Source organism: Danio rerio, chromosome 18 (assembly GCF_049306965.1).
Source record: "Danio rerio strain Tuebingen ecotype United States chromosome 18, GRCz12tu, whole genome shotgun sequence".
In the NCBI taxonomy this organism is placed as follows: domain Eukaryota; kingdom Metazoa; phylum Chordata; class Actinopteri; order Cypriniformes; family Danionidae; genus Danio; species Danio rerio.
This window is the reverse complement of record NC_133193.1, coordinates 17,434,200-17,454,231: the sequence shown is the minus strand read 5'-3', so window position 1 is coordinate 17,454,231 and position 20,032 is coordinate 17,434,200. Positions and strand designations below refer to the sequence as shown.

Here is a 20,032-nt window from a genome sequence, read left to right as displayed (position 1 = left end):
AAGTAATCAGTTATTAGAAATTAGTTTTTAAAACTATTAGGCTTTTAACATAAGCGCTAATAATTCAGACTTCAACTGTACATATATACATTATACATATATTCTAAATACTAGTACTATCCATACTTTTTGCATTACATATTTAGTATATTTATATTTATTATATTATTATGCTCTTAAAAAAACAGCTTAGCATTCTGCCAAATACCTGCATTTACTTAAATTACTCTATTATGACTGACTGATAGAATGATAGTTTCTAATAATATTTTCCCTCTGAGCCACACATACCACAAATAAAGCAGGTGGTCTTGAGAATTTCCTCCTTCCTCTGTTTCTCACTCCTTAGGTCAGCGAAAGTATCAATGATCACACCAAAGATGAGGTTCAACACGATGATGATGACAATGAAGAAGAACAGCAGGTCATACACCACCCGCGCCGGGAACATGGGCTCCTGTAGACACACAGTCAGAGGAAGGTTTGACTTTGTCCACCATTATACAATATCCATGATCCTTTGCAAGAATTCTGGAAGCTTCAAATTGAATCAATGAAGTGTTTGAAAAACTGTTTTTAAAAACAATAAATCAAAATAATATCAGAATAAATAAACAAAATAATATAAAAACTTTTTTTTATTTTGTTAACAATTTTTGGGAATAAAAGCATTAAACAGCGTCACAGAGGCGCAGTGGGTAACACGATCGTCTCACAGCAAGAAGCTGGTTCGAACCCACGGCTGGGTAAGTTGGCATTTCTTTGTAGAGTTTGCATGTTCTCCCCGTGTCCGTATGGGTTTTCTCTGAATGCTCTGGTTTCCCCCACAGTCCAAAGACATGCGCTATATGTGAATTGAATAAGCTAAATTGGCTGTAGTGTATGTGTGTGAAAGAGTGTGTATGAGTGTTTCCCAGTGTTGGGTTGCAGCTGGAAGACCATCTGCTGGGTAAAACATATGCTGGATAAGTTGGCGCTTCATTTTGCTATAGCGACCTCAGATTAATAAAGGGACTAAGCTGAAATAAATGAATGAAAACCATTGAAACTGATTAATAAAGTAAAGTAAAATAAAATAAAATAAAAATATCTAAAATAAAATAAAATAAAAACGAACCAATAAATAAATAAAAAAATAAATAAAAAAAACTTTGGGCACAATGAGGTGTTAAAACATTTTCTTAATAAAATAATAATGTTCCCAATAAAACAGAAATAAAAAAACATTAAATGATGTGTTAGGTTAGGGCGTGTTAGTTTTCTAATCATTAAATCAATATAATAATAAAAATAACAAAACAAACAATCAAAAAAAAAACAATAAAATAAAATATTTTGCAAACAATGTTGGGTACAATTGTGTTTTTAAAATCACTGAAACAGAAACTGAAATAGCTTAATAATGAATTAAAATATAAACAATAAGTAAATAATAAAATGTAAAATAAAAGCTTGAAAATACATTAAACATACAACAAGGGTTTTTATAATACAAGCAAGGTGTTTGTATTACATATATAATAAAATATTTGCTTGTGATTTTACTTTTAACAATTTTGGAACAATTAAAAAAACTAGGAAATCTGAAATCAAAGAAAAATTGTTTCTTAAATAATTTTTTTTTAATAAAAAATAAAATATATAAAAATATATATTTTGTAGCTAAAATCTTTATTTCAATGGCTTTTATAATCTAATTATTTATTGTAAGTTTTTAGTCCTCTCAAAAAAAGCCTCAAACACAGAGTCTTTGAAGTGGATGTGACTAATTTTGTGACTCTTGAAAGCCTATAGACAGATGTGCAGAGAGTATAAATGGATGTGGGCTCTATAAAAGCATGATGTACAGATGCCTGCAGTTTCCACTGCTTTAAACATGGATTATTTTGGCAGTATTAGTGCCACTGGAGAGGATTTGCTGGCGTATCTCATGTCGAAGTGTATTGATAATATGATGTTCACCTCTTTGGAAAGCTTGCGCAGAACATCAGCGATTCCTCCTCCGTTTCTCAGGCCGTGGTTCAGGACTGTAATGATGCACATCAGCAGGGTGTCACACACTCGCTCGCTGCCGTCTTCATCCTCTTCTTCCACTGGGATGAGAACACACACATATATAGAATAAATTATGGTTTTTGACTACATGATGTACAAGAGCTTTTGATTTAATATTTATGATAGTTATACTTTATACCATATTATTAATTAGTGTTCATTACAGTATTTCATTAATTTATTCAAGTTTTAATTATTTACTTAGTTTTGTAACTACATGTACAAAAACTTTAAAGGTTGTTTAGATTTTTTGTTATTTGTTCTTCCAATTTTTGGATGTACTGTATAGTTACAATTATTTTGTATTATTATTTTGTATTTTATTATTATATATTCTTATATCGATTTCTGTATATTTTTTTTCCATTTCTGGATTTATATTTCTTTTTAATTTCCTAAATGTTAAATTTTCCTGATTACAATTATAATTATTTCTACAGGTTTTAGAATATACAGTGGAAGTCAGAGGTATTAGCACCTCTATGATTTTTTTTTTTTAAATATTTCCCAAAGGATGTTTACCAGAGCAAGGAAATTTTCACAGTATGTCTGATAATATTTTTTCTTCTGAAGAAAGTCTTATTTGTTTTATTTTGGCTAGAATAAAAGCAATTTTCAATTTTTTAAAACCCATTTTAAGGTCAAAATTATTAGCCCCTTTAAGCTTTTTATTTTTATTTTGATAGTCTACAGAACAAACCATCGTTATTCAATAACTTGCCTAATTACCCTAACCTGCCTAGTTAACCTAATTAACATAGTTAAGCCTTTAAATGTCACTTTAAGCAGTATAGAAGTGTATTGAAAAATATCTAGTAAAACATTATATACTGTCATCATGACAAAAATAAAAGAAATCAGTTATTAGAAATTAGTTATTAAAACTATTATGTTAAGAAAAGTCTTGGAAAAAATCTTCTCTCCGTTAAACAGGAATTGGGGAATAAAATAAACAGGGAGACTAATAATTCAAGGGGGCTATTAATTCTGACTTCAACTGTATATCTGCAATTATTTTATAATAAATAATTAATATAAATATTTCCATTTATAAATTTGCTTTCAGATTTAAACATACAAATAAATATATATAATTTTATTTACTAGTGGTCTCAGACTTTTCTATAAAAACACATCATGATGGCTGAGACTTTTACAATGCTGCCGTAGCAGTGACTAAGAAACACGCATGAGAAACAGACAGAGAGATGGACGGCAGACAGGAAAAGGTCACAAGAAACAGGGTGAAAGTGTGTGAGAGAAGGAGAGGGAGAGCACGTGTTCATATACAGAAGAACAGGTGATCTTGAATCACTCAGCAGCACATGAGTCATCTCAACAACACACACACACACACACACACACACACATGCACATACGGGTCAACTCTGCACCTTAACCTCTATAACAGACACACAGCCCCAGCCCTTCACAAACAAATACTCAGACAAAGCATAAACACACACACACACACACACACACTGATCACACGACATGCCTCCGCTATCACAGATTACGCAAGATCATCGAGCTGATTGTTGAGATGGAGGTCAAATCATGATGCAGGAACTGTATTTCTACACAGGAAATGTTGAACTGTTTCTGACATCTTTCACAATTCAATTGCAAGATTTCCCGTCTACTGTGAATAAAGCAGCGCAGTATTTACATATTGGCATTAAATGATCATAAAAAAGTATGCGTTGCAATATTTAGTTTTTCTTTAAGTGTGTATTGCATATGTTTGTGCGAGTGGAGGAGCTTCAAAGTTACAAAAGTGATTCTGTTCGTCTGACTGAGAAATTACTTCAGACCTCACCTGACTTATGATTACTTGCAAAAACATCTGTCACAATTTAAAACACTGGTATGATTCTGCATAAAGTCATGTGCAATGAAAGCAGGCTTGAATTAGTTTAGAGCAGAGGTGCCCAAACATTTTTTTATGAAGGGCCAAAAACCAAACTTGATTGAGAGCTGTGGGCCGAAGGTAAATATAGCAAGCTGTATTTCATTAAAATGGCAATGAGTAATTTTTCTAATTTATTTAATAAATTAAATAAATAGCAAAACATTACTTGACCTAACGCATTCTACCTTTTTACATCTTATTATGAATTTATAACAATAAAAACAAATAATTCATGTTGTAACACAATGGAGTTCAATACTGTATAACCTGGTCAAGATGCTGATGTCTTGTGCATTGTCCTCTATCTCTCAATTGACAGTATTTACATAAAAAACTAAAAATCTGATTCCTTTACATTTAATTTCAGTTAGCTTTTTTGTAGCTTAACAATACAACAAACAAAATGTTACGTTAAATCAGAAATTATAATTTAAGTAAATAAATAAATAAATAAATACAGTACATAAATACAGTACAGTATATAAATAAATACCTGTCATTCTCCCTTCTCAGAGAGGATAGTTACAGACCACATACAGACTACCATAGGCCAAGATTTTGACTTTTTTGGGGGGAATTTTGGCATGTAATGGGTGCTCGTCCGGGATTATTTATCAATGAAATCCCTGGAAAGTTATAATTTGTGTGTGTGTGTGTGCATTGATGTCAACTGGCATTGTTTGATATAGTGCACATATTCATGCATAGGGGTATCGTGTTGAACAAAAACAACATCATTTTTATTAACTGTTACCATTTACAACCGCTAAAGAATTTCTGGAAACGTAAATATTGGAGAAAGACCTAAAAAAATGGGAGACCCAAACTCGGATGCCCAAAGCACAATGGCATTACATCAGAGCACAGCCAACAAGGCTATTGGCACCAACGATGCATGATTTTGTTTAGGGGCTTAGATTTCCAATGCATGCTTGAGGCATTTAGCCAATCACAGTACATTGGCTCAGCTGGCCAATCAGAGCAGCCTGTTTTTTTTTTAGTAATATTCTAACATACAAAAACTAATATTCAATATGGAAACTGAGGTGCTGTAATAATGTAAAGCATATTTGAACAGTAACCCTTTCTATGTAAACACCCAACAAACAAAACAATGATCTTTTAAAATAACTGACTTCAGATCAATATGGTTTACCTACAACCAGTGTGTGAGTTGTATGTGACGTTTTTCATGGGGGATCAAGCCTTAACCTCTTAAGGTCCAAGCAGTTTTTTTTTTTTACATGCTTTTTTTTTTATTTCTCTTTGATTTATAGGCTTACTGGAACCTAATTAGAATAAAAACCTAAGTATCATCTTTTGATATGATGTACTTTTAGAGAAAAATGATGTCCACATATGTGGACTTGTGGGCCGAATTTACATAAACACTTTTTCCTGACTGTTTTATAAATGCATATTTAACATAGAAACATTTTTTTGAACATGTTTTGACAATCAGAGAGTAAAAAAAAAAATTATTTCCCATTTTGGACAGTTAAAAGAGTGTTTGGGATATTTCATTTGCAGCAAAACAGTTGCAGGATGACACTGTATGTCTGTAACAAAATATAAAAAATTTAAAGGGGGGGGGGGGGGGGGGGGTGTAATTCGCACCCTACCTACAACATATCAGTTTAATAAGACTGGAATCACTAATTGAACATTAGATTACAGTTAGCAAACATGGATAAAATAGGATAAAATAGTACATATAGTAAAATATATATATATAAAAAAGTATAAAATGTATCAACTGGTTTTCACAAGAAATGTAAGCAAAACTTTTGATAACCAGACTATCATAGTAAAAAAAAACATAATACTATAACAAGTACTTGGTAACACTTAAATACATGTACTAAACAAGTAGAAGTAGAGTGAGTGCTGATTTTACTAAATTGTTTGCATGAACTGCATGAATTAAACACTGTTTTGTTATCCATTTCAAGTATATTCGTGCACTTCCAGGCATTTAAGTCTAGACACTTTTTGGGCCTACCGTAAATACAAAAGCACAGTTGACTTACCATGGTTACGACTAAACATGGATTCAGCACAGTCTGCACTCACACAGCTCATAGACTTCCCATTTACATTTGGCCTCTCTAAAAGAAAAATCAAACAAACACTCATCATCAGTAACATATTGTTTTTAACTGTCACATTCCTAGCATTAACATTACAATTCAAAATTTTCTGATCTGATTAAGTGTATTTGTAATAAATCAAGAAAACTTTCAACAGCAAACACTGAAACATTCAGTTTCACTCATCTAGACAGTCAAAGCTTTTGTATTTCCACAAATGAAGTATTTTATTCGATGACTTTTGATGTATTCCAGTGCATGCATGTGCGTTTCCGTGTGCCCTTTGTGTCCCCAGTGCTGCGACGCACAGAGGAAGAGATTACATAAGGGAGTGTGTGGCAACTGCTGGGTTATGCAACAGGTGCCATGTGCTAGCAGGTCCTCTTCCATCTCAACGCAGCTATGCAAGCATGTGTGATCATATAAACACACATGCAGCTCAAAATGTCTACACCTTTTTATTTCAGCATGTGCGTGCATGTACAGATACACTGCATACATCACTGATCAGGTAAGCTCACTAAAAAGACATTTCAAAGGGGGTGCATTTGTCACTTTTTTATAAGACATAAAATCATTTTCTGGTGCCCCCAGATTGTGTCAAGTTTCAGCTCAAAATATCCCATGCTTGGTTTATTTATTATAGCCTTATTTGGCTGTTTTTGTGTGTGCCTCTTTAAAGGTCTCGTGAAATTGAAATAAAGTTTCAATCTGTTAGTTTTAAGGATCTCTATTAGTTAGTGTGCCCGAAAACAGTGACGAAATTCAAGTAAAAAAAAAAATCTAAAACTGATATAAACATTAAAAGCTTGCAGTTTGTTACTTCCGCCTGAAAGGATCAACGAATTTTAATCACATTATCTCATACTTCCATTTCTCATCAGATCTCGACCAAATGCTCTCCAGTATCTGACATACCACAGACCAATGCACATTCTCATGTTAATTTCATCGTTAGTAAATCCAAACGTGAGCGTGAAATCTGGTGTCTGCAAAGTTGTTGTGTGTACGCAGCATTGATACATGAGGCCCCTGAAATGTTGTTTTGGTCATTATAAAACACCAGCATTAGTGTTATAATGTTATCAATTACCTCCAGAATAGTCAAGAACATCTGTGCTCTGCATCTCACACTTGCAAATGATCATTCCGTGCAGGTAATAAAACAAAATCTAAAAAAGCTTTTTTTTTTTTCTTGTGGCAAAAAAATGATTATCTAAACAAAGTGACTAGGTTGTTCTTTTTCATATTCAGTGGGTTAGTAGATGTATCAGGACTTGATTATAGCATTTAAACATCTAAAAAAAAAAAAAAGTCTTTATTTTATGACATGTCCCCAACAAGTTGTTTACCCACAAGGAAGGTTGCACATGATAATGACTTCATCCATGCAGAACATTCGGAAAATATGAAACGAAAGGGCAAAACCACCAGTTTTATGCATTGTGCAGCTCGAAGGCCACCATAGAAGAGAGCGTGACGGGAACATCTCGTCCACTTTATGCTTACTTAAAGGTAGGTGGTCTACTTCCATGAGGAAGTCATCTTTGAAGAAGAGAAAGCCCACAATCGAGAAGAGGTAGACCAGAATGATGGCCAAAACGGCGGTGAGGAAGATGGAGCGGCCATTCTTAGTTACACTCCTCATCACATTTAGGAGAGTTTCCTCTCTACGCACAAGATCGAACAACTAAAGAGAGAATGAAAAAAAGAGAAATAATGATTAAATAACATTTCAATTGCTGTTGCCCTATAGCCAAAAAAAAATAAAAAAATTTTTTGCTACATTGTTTAAAAGTTACATTAAATTGCAACAAAATACACTACTATAAATGCGGTTCTGATTCTAAATAAACTTTCAAATGATGTTTTATTGTAGTAAAGACAACATATTAAAATAATTACAACTTTATATTTTACAATTTGCTAACACTTACCCTAACAGATTAAAATAGGAAAAATAGCATCATTTTAGTATTAAAAGAAAAAAAGAAAGAAAAAATGAAATAATAATAATAATTTTAAAAAAAATTATATATATATATATATATATATATATATATATATATATATATATATATATATATATATATATATATATATATATATATATGATAGATTAAAATGGAAAAATAGTCATAATTTCTCTGTAATTTACAGAAGATAAACAATTTCAAGAGTTCACACTTAGCTGATGATTGATTATAAAGTGTGTTTGGTATGCTGTCCTAGGAGAGCTCAGAAGATCCTCGAGCCCTCATGTTACATTGGGAGAGATGAGAGTCTGAGCTCATATATTTCTTGAGAGCTCCCCAAATTTGTTTGTTTGGCTTATTCCTTGATTATTAGGGTTTGCCATGATGTAACTGCCAAATATACTAGCATACAGTACGTTTCTAAGGTGAAGCCCAGTACTAAAATGCTCATATAATGTGCCAACTTGATTTATTCAATGCACTCTTACTGCATGTCTTTGGACTGTGGCAGGAAACTGGAATACCCAGAGGAAACCATTCTGAGCACGGGAAAAACATGCAAACTCCACACAGAAACGGCAACTGGCCCAGCCGGGATTTGAACCAGCGGACTTCTTGCTGTGGGGCAACCGCTGAGCCACAATGCCACCCTGACCGGGATTAATCTAGGAAAGAAGGGGAGGAGTAGGGGTGGATGGGGATATTCTTCAAAACGACGATGACTAATGTAAGGAAATCTGGTTATTTATGTATGTTTGGATTTTTCTGATTGGTAAATCAGATAATAGCTAATGCGCGACTAGCCATGGTCAGGTCATCGCATGTGATCAAAATTAGTTCATAAATTTTCATAAAACAAATAGATAAATAAATATTCAAAATAAAGTAAAATATTATTTTAAAAGGCGACACGGTGGCTCAGAGGTTAGCACTGTCGCATCACAGCAAGAAGTTCAATGGTTCAAGTCCTGGCTGGGTTAGTTAGCACATCTGTGTGGAGTTTGCATGTTCTCCCGATGTTGGCGTGGGTTTCCTTTTGGTGCTCTGGTTTCCCCCACAGTCTAAAGACATGAGGTATAGGTGAATTGAATAAACTAAATTGGCAATAGTGTGTGTGTGTGTGTGTGTGTGTGTGTGTGTGTGTGTGTGTGTGTGAATTAGTGTGTATGGACATTTCTCATTACTTGGTTGCAGCAGAAAGGGGATCCGCTGTGTAAAACATATGATGCATAAGTTGGCGGTTCATTCCGCTGTGGTGACCCCTGATGAATAAAGGGACTGAGCCAGAGGAAAATTAATAAATAAATTAAATAATTTTAAAAATCTTTAACTGTGTTATTTTTTATAACCAATTATTGTTTAAACTACATAATTCACAGCTGTTCAATATCCATAAAAACAGCAAAACCTTTCTCTCTGAAAGCAAGAATCCGTGAGCCTCATGTTTAAAAGTATACAAAGGTCAAACATTAACTTCATTTAGTGGAAGAAAAAATAAAAATAAAAAAGCAAAAGGTGTGAAGCCATACCAGGATACTGTAGAAGAACTCGTGCACAAATAGCCCCAGCATGCAGACGATGACGTAACTGACGTGCAGGAGGAAGAAGACGTCCATGATTACTGCCTTGTATCCTCGGGTGAACGTGCCTTGATTCCCCACAAAACTAACCAGGAACACGATTTTATTCAGCAGCTGTGAGAAGATAGTACAGATAATGTTATCTCACCACTTCAGCACCCTTAACCATCACAGCTCAAGTCTTCAATTCAACCATCTTTCTGTCATATAGAAAAGACAGAAGAACAAAAAAGACAAATGCAAACTAGATTGTACAAGACAATGTTTGATGTTGACTTGAGAAAGCCTGAACGTTGAGGAAGCTGTAGAAATGTTTGAGATCATTTGAAAGTTAATATGGATGAATTTAAAGAAGTCTGACTGGCTAGTTGCTAGAGTGTTCTGGGTGGCCACTAAAACGTTTACTCACCATTGTCTTTGCCTTGCCCTTTTGGATTTTGTTTTGAATATTTCAATAAATGTTTTAAACTGCACTTAAACTGCCTCTCATCTTTGCCTTGCCACTATAGAAGCTAGTGTGTTGCTTGGCAGTTTTTAAAGTGCTTTGGAGTAGTTGCTAACATTACACATTATGCTATACCAAAGTCTAATAATAACATAGTGCGCTGTTAGCATCATGCTAAGATGATTACCATGTTATTACCAACAAGCTAGCATGCTTAACTTTAATTAGTAATGTTAGCATGTGCTTGGCATGTTTTATTTGTTAGCATTTTAGTTTTGATCATATTTTAATAATTAGTTAGCGGGCTAGCATTTTCAAACAGCATTATTATGTGACTTTAGGATGTACTTGGTATGTTTTAGTTGTTAGCATTTTTAGGCTGGTTTTGATCATATCTTAAAAAAATATTTAACAAGCTAATATGCTTAAACAAATTTTTTTATCTTTTTAGACTTGCTTTGATCATAACTTAATAATTAGTTAGCCAATAAGCATCCTTAAACTTCATAAATTATGCCATTTTAACTTGTTGCTATATGGCATGTTTTAGTTCTTAGCCTTTTTTTGGCTAGTTTTGATCATATTACTCAACAAGCTGGCATTCTTAAACTTCATTAGTTATGCCATTAACATGTACTTAGCAAGTTTTAGCTCTTAGTATTTTTGGCTAGTTTTAATATATTAGTTATGCATAGCATTCTAAACATTATTAGTCATGCCATTTTAACATGCAGACTACTGTACTTAGCCGTTTTTATTTGTTAGCTATTTGTCTTGTTTTGATTTTAATAATTAATTAACAAGATAGCATTCTTAAACGTATGCCATTTTACTTAGCATGTTTTAGTTGTTAGCATTCTTTGGCTAGTTTTGATCATATTAGCTAACAAGCTATCATAACCTTAACTTTTTATGCCATTTTACCACAGCATGTTTTAATTGTTAGCATTTTAAGATTGTTTGGATCATATTTGAATAACAGTTAACAAGCTAGCATTCTTAAATGTCATTTCTTATTTTTAACATTTACTTAGCATGTTTTAGTTGTTAGCATTTTTGGCTAGTTTTGATCATTTTAGTTAACAAGCTAACAATCTTAACCTTTACTTGTTTTGTTATCATGCAGGCTACTGTACTTGGCAAAGTTGTTAACCTTTTAGGCTCATTTTGATCAATTTAATAAATAGTTAACAAACTGGCATCATTAATCGTCATTAGTTAACATGTACTTAGCATGTTTTAGTTGTTAGTATTTTTTGACTAGTTTTGATTATATTTTAGTAATTAGTTAATAAGCTAGCAATCTTAAACTTGATCAGTTATGTTATTTTAGCATTTAGGCTACTGTTCTTAGCATGCTTTATTTCTTAGCATTTTTAGGCTTGTTTTGACAATATTTTAGTTAACAAGCTAGCTAAACTTATTTAAATAATTTTAAGATCATTTCAATTTTTTGTAGCATTAGTACAACATTTTAACATGTTCTGACACTTAATGTTAAAGCAGCTATTTACTGCTAGCATTTGTAACATGTTAGAAACCCAGTATAAAGAAGGAAAAAATCGGTTCAGTGAGTTGGCTTGTTCGAAACACACACAACCATAGATGGCAAAACATTTTTAAAGGTTAACTTAGTTGGACCACTAGAAGACGCGGCGAGTAGCGTCTCAAATAACAGATCCCAGACTGGCAGAATCTGTTCGAGCACATGTCTCTGTTGGGACTTCTTGTGGTGCCATGATGGCTGAAGAGACGCCAGCTTGAACAGACTGGCACAACAGAGGGACGCGTCAGCAGTTTGAAGGCCGAAGCTTCAGTTGGCTGTGAGTGAGCCATGAAATCACTCTCATTTTTGATCTTAAGGCACATCAAGCACATCAGCCGCTTCTGTCAACGCAAGTGACACTGATGCAAAACGGCAATGCTGGATCCTCAGGCTGCCATCTAATTTCATATTTAGCCACATATCAAGCGCCTTCTTGAAATTATTCGGTAATAACTTTTAATTAGCAAACATGAGGTCTTCTTTAATAAGACTTTATCCGCTCTATATATTCAAAATACACTTTGACATTTAATCAATTGGTAAAGGCAGAGAGCTGATGAGTTTAAATGAAGCATGGATGGTTGATAATGAATTAGCCTTACATTGGCAGCCCCTAGGAGCAGCAGTGTGGGTCCTAAACCCAGCGTGTAGATCGAGCGGAAGATGACGGTCACCAGGAACGCCAGGATGCCTCCACGCGGGGGAAGAATGAACAACGTGAAGGTGCTCACGACCACTGCCCCCCACAGCAAGACGGACAGGAATGGAGGCAAAACACCTGAAAGACAGAACCAAACATGAAGATTTTTGAAGATGAAATCTGCTTTATTTTTTCCAAAATTAATTGAAATTTAGCATTAATATGGTTTTGAGTTTTCTATTTTAAGGGTTTAAAATCAATTTTAGCTAATACATTATGTTAAGAAATGTCATGTTGACTTAATATTTTATTCACATATAAATAAAATGTATAATAAAGCATTATTTTTAACAGTATTCAGATTCTAATGTTAATAAGATATATATGAAATGGGTTTTAATTTTTTTCTGGATTGGTTTAAAGCAGTGGTTCTCAACCGGTGCTACTGTTCAAGAGAATTATAGCTTGAAAGTACGTTGAAATTAATATAAAAATGGCCGCATTCACTTTTTTGTTTATTATTAGAATGTTCAACAAGAATACAAAAATATACAGAAAAGGAATAAATCCTACAACAACACAAATAGCCAACAGAACAAAACAAAAAAAGAAACAAAAGATTATGCCAGAAGTAATATAAATGACAAAATCACTTTAAATCTTAAAGCAAGGTCACAGTGATGTATAAAAAGTCACATAAAATACAGTCCGCTGGGTATTATAGAAAAGAGACAATACTGTAAGAATCACATAGTGTTATTGATTTAAAAGCTTTAACATTGCTGGAGGTAGAGTTTGTATTCTAATAACATCTCAAATCCTTTAAAAAAAAAAAGAAAAGAAAAAGGGACTTTACAGACAAAAATTTGCATTTGTGTATAAAAAAAATGATGCTAGTAAAATAGATTTATTGGAAAATATGCATCTTTTACTTTATCAACATGATAAAAACCAAATAAAACATCCTTGTATGACAAAGAAAAATGATCTAAAAGAGAGACACATATAAATAAACTAAACTCAAAAAATCTTAACATGGGCACATTCCCTAAAAAGATGATCGGCAGATTCATCTATTATTCCACAAAAGGAACAAAGGGGATCCTTTTCAGGAAGCATTTTTTGAAATAAACATTCACTGGATAAACTCGATGTGGCAATTTGAAGGAAACCTCTTTAACCTTATTTGTGATTAAAATTTGTTGGGCAAAGACCACACAATCTTCCAAGGAATGTCATGAAATAAATTATTCCAGTGAAATATGACATGAGGAACAGAGGTTTTTTCATTCTGAAAAACATGCCGAATTTTTCTATTTCTGAGAGAAGGTTTAAAGCGTGAAACAATTTTTGGCCATATTTACTTTCTTTACATTAAACCTTTGCGTTGTCCATCGCCCCTTCTTTGCAACCTGAATTAGTCCATTCATGCATCCGTGCTAACTGACGGATGCGCTGCGTAGTGATAAAGACACTGTTCCCAGATCGGCTTCTATTAACGCGATTAAAAGATGATCGAAAGTGAATAATTTTGGATTTGAGTGGGGTTTTGTCTTAAATGATCACAAACATTTACGAACGTTATCGAGTGCTTTCATTATAGATCTGGGCATTCTTAAAGTGACACCTCTGTTATCAAACAAAACAGTGGGTCTTAATGAGAGATTCATGGCTCTTCACTAAATACAGTGAATAAAAAGTTAAAAGATTTTATTACTTGATTTAATTTCTTTATAGGCCGTTGATTTTAACAGGCTAAACCTGTTATTTTATTTTTAATTTTCTTTTTTTTTATATTTATTTTTTAGGGGTTTTCACCTTTATTGTAATAGGACAGTGAAGATTTAGAAACAGGAAAGTATGGGGAGCAGAGACAGGGGAAGGGTCAGGAATTGAGCCAGGAATTGAATTCTGGTTGCCGTGAGAACCTCAGTGCCATGTGTCGACACACTAACCACAAGGCTATTGGCACAGATTATTTTTTAATTTTATAGTGTTTGTTATGTATACTATCATTTAAAAATAATTTCCTCCCCATATTTGTAACTGAGGCGCAAATATGTATATTCAAAGATATACAAATATGCCATATCTGTGTACATGCAACATTTATTACAAAATGTATGTAAAACAGTTTAAATAAAGTATGAATATGATGAGATAGAGCTTATATTTATTAGATCCAAGGAACATTTTCAGTTTTTGATGAATAGGTTACTATTTGTTAATGCTTTACATTTAAGTACAGCAGTTTTGCTTTTACTTTAAGAAAAGTGTAATTTTTATTAACTTTTAAAAGCACATTTTAAATAAAAAAATTGGTGTTTTATTTATATATTGTTTTTTACCTGTAAGCACAGTGCAGTGTTAATGTTCGAACTTTTTATAATGTTTAAAGTGGCTGACAATAACGAATATTCTTAATAATAGTAATTAATCTGCCACATTTTTGAACTGTGCAGAGCTGTAGCTGCTTAATTAGGTCTACTACGCTACTGTATTTCAATGCCGGTCATTATGGTGGTACTTGGAGAGACCATTTTTTTCTGAGGTGGTATTTGGTGAAAAAAGTTTGAGAACCACTGGTTAAAAGAATTAAAACATAGTTGCACACTTTTTCTAGATTTATTTTTACTGATCAAAAAAGCCCAATTAGCTAAATTTATAACTTTTTCTTATTCAAAAAAAAAAAAAAATTCTGAATGCTTATGATTAACAGCCCTAGTTTTTAATCGATTCATTCAAAGTTTTTGTTGTTGTGGACCGTATGCTGTGTTTTTAAGCATCAGATGAATTCACAGGGCCATAATTATACAACCCTTTGACAGGCATCGTAACTACCTGGTTGACCTTTTATCCATAGTTTATCATTATTATTTTAATTGTGTCTTTCTATTTATCAGAGTATGCCAGCAGATTATTCAATACAACATGTGGACCAAAATATTTTCAAGGAGTGCACCTTAAAGGATTAAAAAGTATCAATAATCCACAATATGGCTTTAAAAAATAAGAATTTGAAAATTGAGATTTAAAAAATTGAATTATGATTGAAAAGCAACAAAATAAGTACTATTAGTACTAATTTTGTTTTGATTGTATACAAATAATTGAGTGTATTATTTTGATTGTTCGTATGAATTTGAATTCCTAATGTCATTTTCATATTTATTTATGTTTTTTTTTATTTTTTATTTTTTACTTCTACAATTTCTGAATTCCTATGTTTGGTTATTTTGTGTACCCAATTTGGAAAACCCGGTGCACCATATATCTGTATGTAAATTTAAAAGCTGCAATAATAATGATAATAAAATAATAATAATAAACAAATAAAAAATAAATCAAGAAACTCTACCTTCATCTCCATCATCTCCAAATGGGTAGAAAAGAGCCACAGCCAAGTTGATCAACACAGCCATGTTAAAGGAAATACTTCCCCACAAAGAAATATGTTTTGACACCCAAAAAAGAGGTGCATTATCTGCAAACACACACACCAATTCATCAGTGTAATGACTCTGAAACAGACCCACACTGCTGATAAACTGTTTTATTATTATTATTTTTATTTGTCTAAAGTGAAATGACCCACTTCGTATCTTCTTCTGCCACCTCATCTCATTGTAGAGATCATCAAACTGCTGGAAGAAGTCATTGACTTTGCTGCCCTGGTCGTCCCGCTCTGTGGTGGTGAAAACACGTACTTTCGACTCCTCCGTCAAATACTCGCAGATGTTGGGCACAGGGAACACGATCTGCTCCATGGTGCGATCATGGCGAACAATCTGCAATCAGTCATGTTTAACATACGCTTTAATGACATTTTCTGATGATACAGTGGGAAGCAATTTTAAAGCAATATTTATCATCACATTTCAGCATTTCACTGATCACAGTATAAGAACTGTGAACTTTTTTACATTACAAGTTTTTGAAAATCTTATATTTTAATATGCAAATCTGGTATCATTTACTTACACATGCTAACTTGCATTATATCTAGGACAAAAATCTCTAAAAAACAGTGGTATATAAATTGGAATTTAAGGTAATACACTGCAGGTGAAAGGGTAAAAAACTAAGATTATTGATCATTTCCCCTTGATTGATTACATTAGGATTTGTAAGATTTTCCTGTATTTTAGTTGTTAAGATTTTTGGCTTGTTTGGATCCTATTTTAATAATTAGTGTAGCAGATCAGTAAGTTGTCTTTTTCAAAACACACACAACCATAGAGGGAATTTAAATAATTTAATTAAACATATTTAGTTTATTTAAATATGTGACAATTGGCATATGCTGTATTTCAAGCACTAAAATTTGAACAATATACATTTTCTTTTTTGACAGTCATTTTACAGATTTTGGATGCCTCTTTTCACTACATTAATCAGAAATCGCTGTGATTATTCTTTTGTAGGCTACAATATTTCAAATAATCAGATAAATTATATATAAACGTATGATATGAAAATATATGAAAAAATACAGTTTTTATTATGCAAGTGCTGCTAAAATGGAAAAATATGGCAGGCGAAAAAATGTTTGAGAAAATGCCTTAAAGAATATGTATTGTAACAGAAATCTGCGTGCACCAATTGATAACATAAAATAAAAATGTGTCTCACATGTCATATTAAAGCTACAGAAATCCATTAAAGGTGAGAGAGAATCACTAGAAGTTGTCACTTTGATTGTGATATACCTCTATCTGTGCAGTGTGGTTGGTGTAGTATGTGAGCGCTGCTTCTCCATCAATGGTGGGGTCTGGGCCAGGTTTCAGACTCTGCTGGAGGTTTTTTCTGTGTTTTGCCAACTGATTAAAAAAAAACACACTTCAGTCAACACAAATGATTCAACACATTCCTAAACTGTAGGCCATGGGATGTTCAACTATGAGAACTCGATAAGTAAATCAACTCTCTTGGTCTTCCACAAGTGTCCATCAGTAAATGTGAATGAATTAAAGAAACCTGACATTTTGGCTGATTAACATTTGTTAAATCATATTAAATAAATGAAGTTTTATTTATCTATTATGAAATATTATTTTGAGGTGGTTTGAAGTGGTTAGCACTGTCACCTTACAGCAGGAAGGTTGCTGGTTCGAGTCCTGGCTAGGCCAGTTGGTATTTCTGTGTGGGGTTTGGATGTTCTTACCATGTTTGTGTGGATTAAAAAATGAATAATTATTTATTATTTGATTAAAATGAAGGTACATTGAAGCCTACAATTTTACAACTAGCATTTTTGTATGTAACTGTACACTTATTTGTAAAAAAAGAAATAAAACAAATAATAAAAAGACATTACTCAGTTCACTTCCTATTCAATAATTAGACAAGGTGTTTGTTTTTTGTTACTGTCACAATCACCAGCAATCTTAAACACCATAGATCGCAGGAAAACATTCACATGAACTACAAATCTGCCGGTTTATGGACTACAGATCCCAATCATGCAACACACACATTCACCTGCTCCAAGTCACAATTGATTAGACACTCACAGCTGAAGCTGCTTTTGGACTGGTTAATGCACTATACATACAGCACACTAACACACGGTTGTTGCGGAGTCTTGTTATCTGTTTAGTGACATTACAATGGATTTTCCTTGCCTTCCGTGTTTTTTAACCTTTGATTTGTTTGATCATTCCTGTATGCTCCCTGCCTTCTGAACATTTGCCTACTATTTCGACTACGACTCTGGATTGCCCTCAGACATCTATTTGCTCCTGTGTTGATCATTGCTTGCCTGACCATCCAGTCAGTAAAACCCTGCATTTGGATCCTCATCTCCGTTGTCAGCGTCACAGCCTCATTACAGTTACCTTCAATAAGAATAAGCTTTAACTTCAAATTCTGACACTTTTTAAATGATATTCAAACAATTTGACATTTTTTGACATGCCACAACAGATTGCTGCATAATTAAAACGGCAGAAAAGCATGAGTGAATGTGAATATTTACACTTTAATGATTCAATAATTGATTTAAATTTAAATAATTAAAAGAAAAAAAAAGAAAAATCTGGATTTGTTGATTTCTTTTAATGATCTTAAGTCAAATTTAATAATTTACTCAAATAACAATAGTGGACTATGAATTGCTATGGCATCAAATTATGTTTCTCTTCAGAAATTCTATATTTCCCATTCAATTGTCTATGTGTTTTAATAATTAATCTTTTTACAATGGACTTTTATTAAGATTTAAAAAGATTTAAGATTTAATGTTTAAGATTTGATGTTCAGTTCTAAACGATACATCAATAAAATCTGCACAATTGAAAATAAATGGAGGCATTAAAAAACTACCTTAATAGAACCACAACAAAGCTATAATCTGTGCACTTTAATAAAAGTCAACTTCTGAACCATCAAAGTGTTTGAAGCCACAACAACACAATAAATCTATCAGTGACACGGCGGTGACTTGACCAACGTGAAAAATCACATTAGCGTTTTAGCAGCTCCATAATGCCAATGCAACCTGTGGAGGAGTACAAAAATCCAGAAGAGGTCAGGACTGATCAATCTGATTACTTCAAAAAACCAAAACATTTTAACAGCGGCCCACGCAGAGGAACTCTGATGTTTATCTCGTCTGAATGCCCACAGTGATGTGGCCAAGATGCATTAGAGAGACAACAGCAACCAGACACAAGCTAATCAAAACCAGCGCTCGGAAAATCATTTCCAAAAGATGACAAGATCAAAGGCCAACTGGCGATCAATGAGCCTCGGCAAGATCCAAGCCATTCATTTAAGCACAGATCCATTTCCTTAAAAAAGGCCATTTATACGTAACGATATCTCCTCAGTCTACTGAAGCAAACTAGTTAGCGTCCCGTCCATAAAAGAGAGAAGGACACGTCCTTGGGACAAATAAGTAATCATTCCACACACCCTCTGTGTCCCCTCATTACATAATGGCCTTAGTGTGGTAAATGGTAGAAAGGGATTTACATGTTCATTTGTGAAGGACCACAAGTGATCTCTCTTCTGAGGCTTGTTTCAATAACCTTCCCAGTGTCCTTTTCATTTCAGATCAAAGCTGACATCGGGAAACTGTTTATACGAGCTTGAAGAGAGCAAGACATGCAATAAAGAGCTGAAGTGACACCAAATAATGTCATTTTGCTTGTCATGTAACAAGTAAACACAGGAGGATCTTGTTTTTGCAGCACTGTAGTTAAGCCACGCTAATAGTGCTGAGCAAACGAAAACAAATTGAAACCACAGTGGAGGAAGAAAAAAAAAGAGACTTGGGAATGTTCTTTGTGTAAATCGTTTACGGTCTCATCATTCAGTTTGACTTTCTGCACAAAGCACATTTGCAGATGTTTTCTCAAGAACAGAGGTTCACATGTTCACCTGCCGATCAATGGTTGAAAAAAAATGTAATAACTGGGTTGATTCATTCACGTATCTTGAAAAAAGAAAGTGAAAACATCGTTGACTATCATACACTTTCACCATGATTGATAGAATGTCAGTGCAACAATAGTTATTTATTTACAATATTTGTTAGTTTTATAGTTTAATAGTTGTTATTTACAAATATTGTCAGGCAAATTCAGAAAAAGAATCATTTGATGACATATTTAAATGCTATTTTATTATTTATGGATCACAATGCAGCTCCTAAACATTAATAATCAGTCAACTTTTTTATCATTTGCTGCTATTTTTTAATCCAGTAGGTTTCACACATTTGCTAACAAGAAGTTTGTAAAACTTTAAAATTTGATACAAATGCCTGGTAACACTTTATTCTGA

The 20,032-nt window shown here is 33.2% G+C and overlaps 1 protein-coding gene across 1 annotated transcript in view; it reads right to left on the bottom strand.

Moving 5' to 3' along the window:
* itpr2 (inositol 1,4,5-trisphosphate receptor, type 2) overlaps nucleotides 1-20,032 on the bottom strand; it is a 164,623-nt gene that overhangs the window by 26,991 nt on the left and 117,600 nt on the right. The window contains exons 46-54 of the mRNA XM_021467780.3: nucleotides 16,954-17,064; nucleotides 15,840-16,032; nucleotides 15,603-15,728; nucleotides 12,207-12,382; nucleotides 9,563-9,727; nucleotides 7,567-7,747; nucleotides 5,998-6,075; nucleotides 1,963-2,093; nucleotides 292-457 (exon numbers count right to left, since the gene is read on the bottom strand). Of these exons, the coding sequence (XP_021323455.1) occupies nucleotides 292-457; nucleotides 1,963-2,093; nucleotides 5,998-6,075; nucleotides 7,567-7,747; nucleotides 9,563-9,727; nucleotides 12,207-12,382; nucleotides 15,603-15,728; nucleotides 15,840-16,032; nucleotides 16,954-17,064 (1,327 nt within the window). The remainder of the gene's footprint in view (nucleotides 1-291; nucleotides 458-1,962; nucleotides 2,094-5,997; nucleotides 6,076-7,566; nucleotides 7,748-9,562; nucleotides 9,728-12,206; nucleotides 12,383-15,602; nucleotides 15,729-15,839; nucleotides 16,033-16,953; nucleotides 17,065-20,032) is intronic.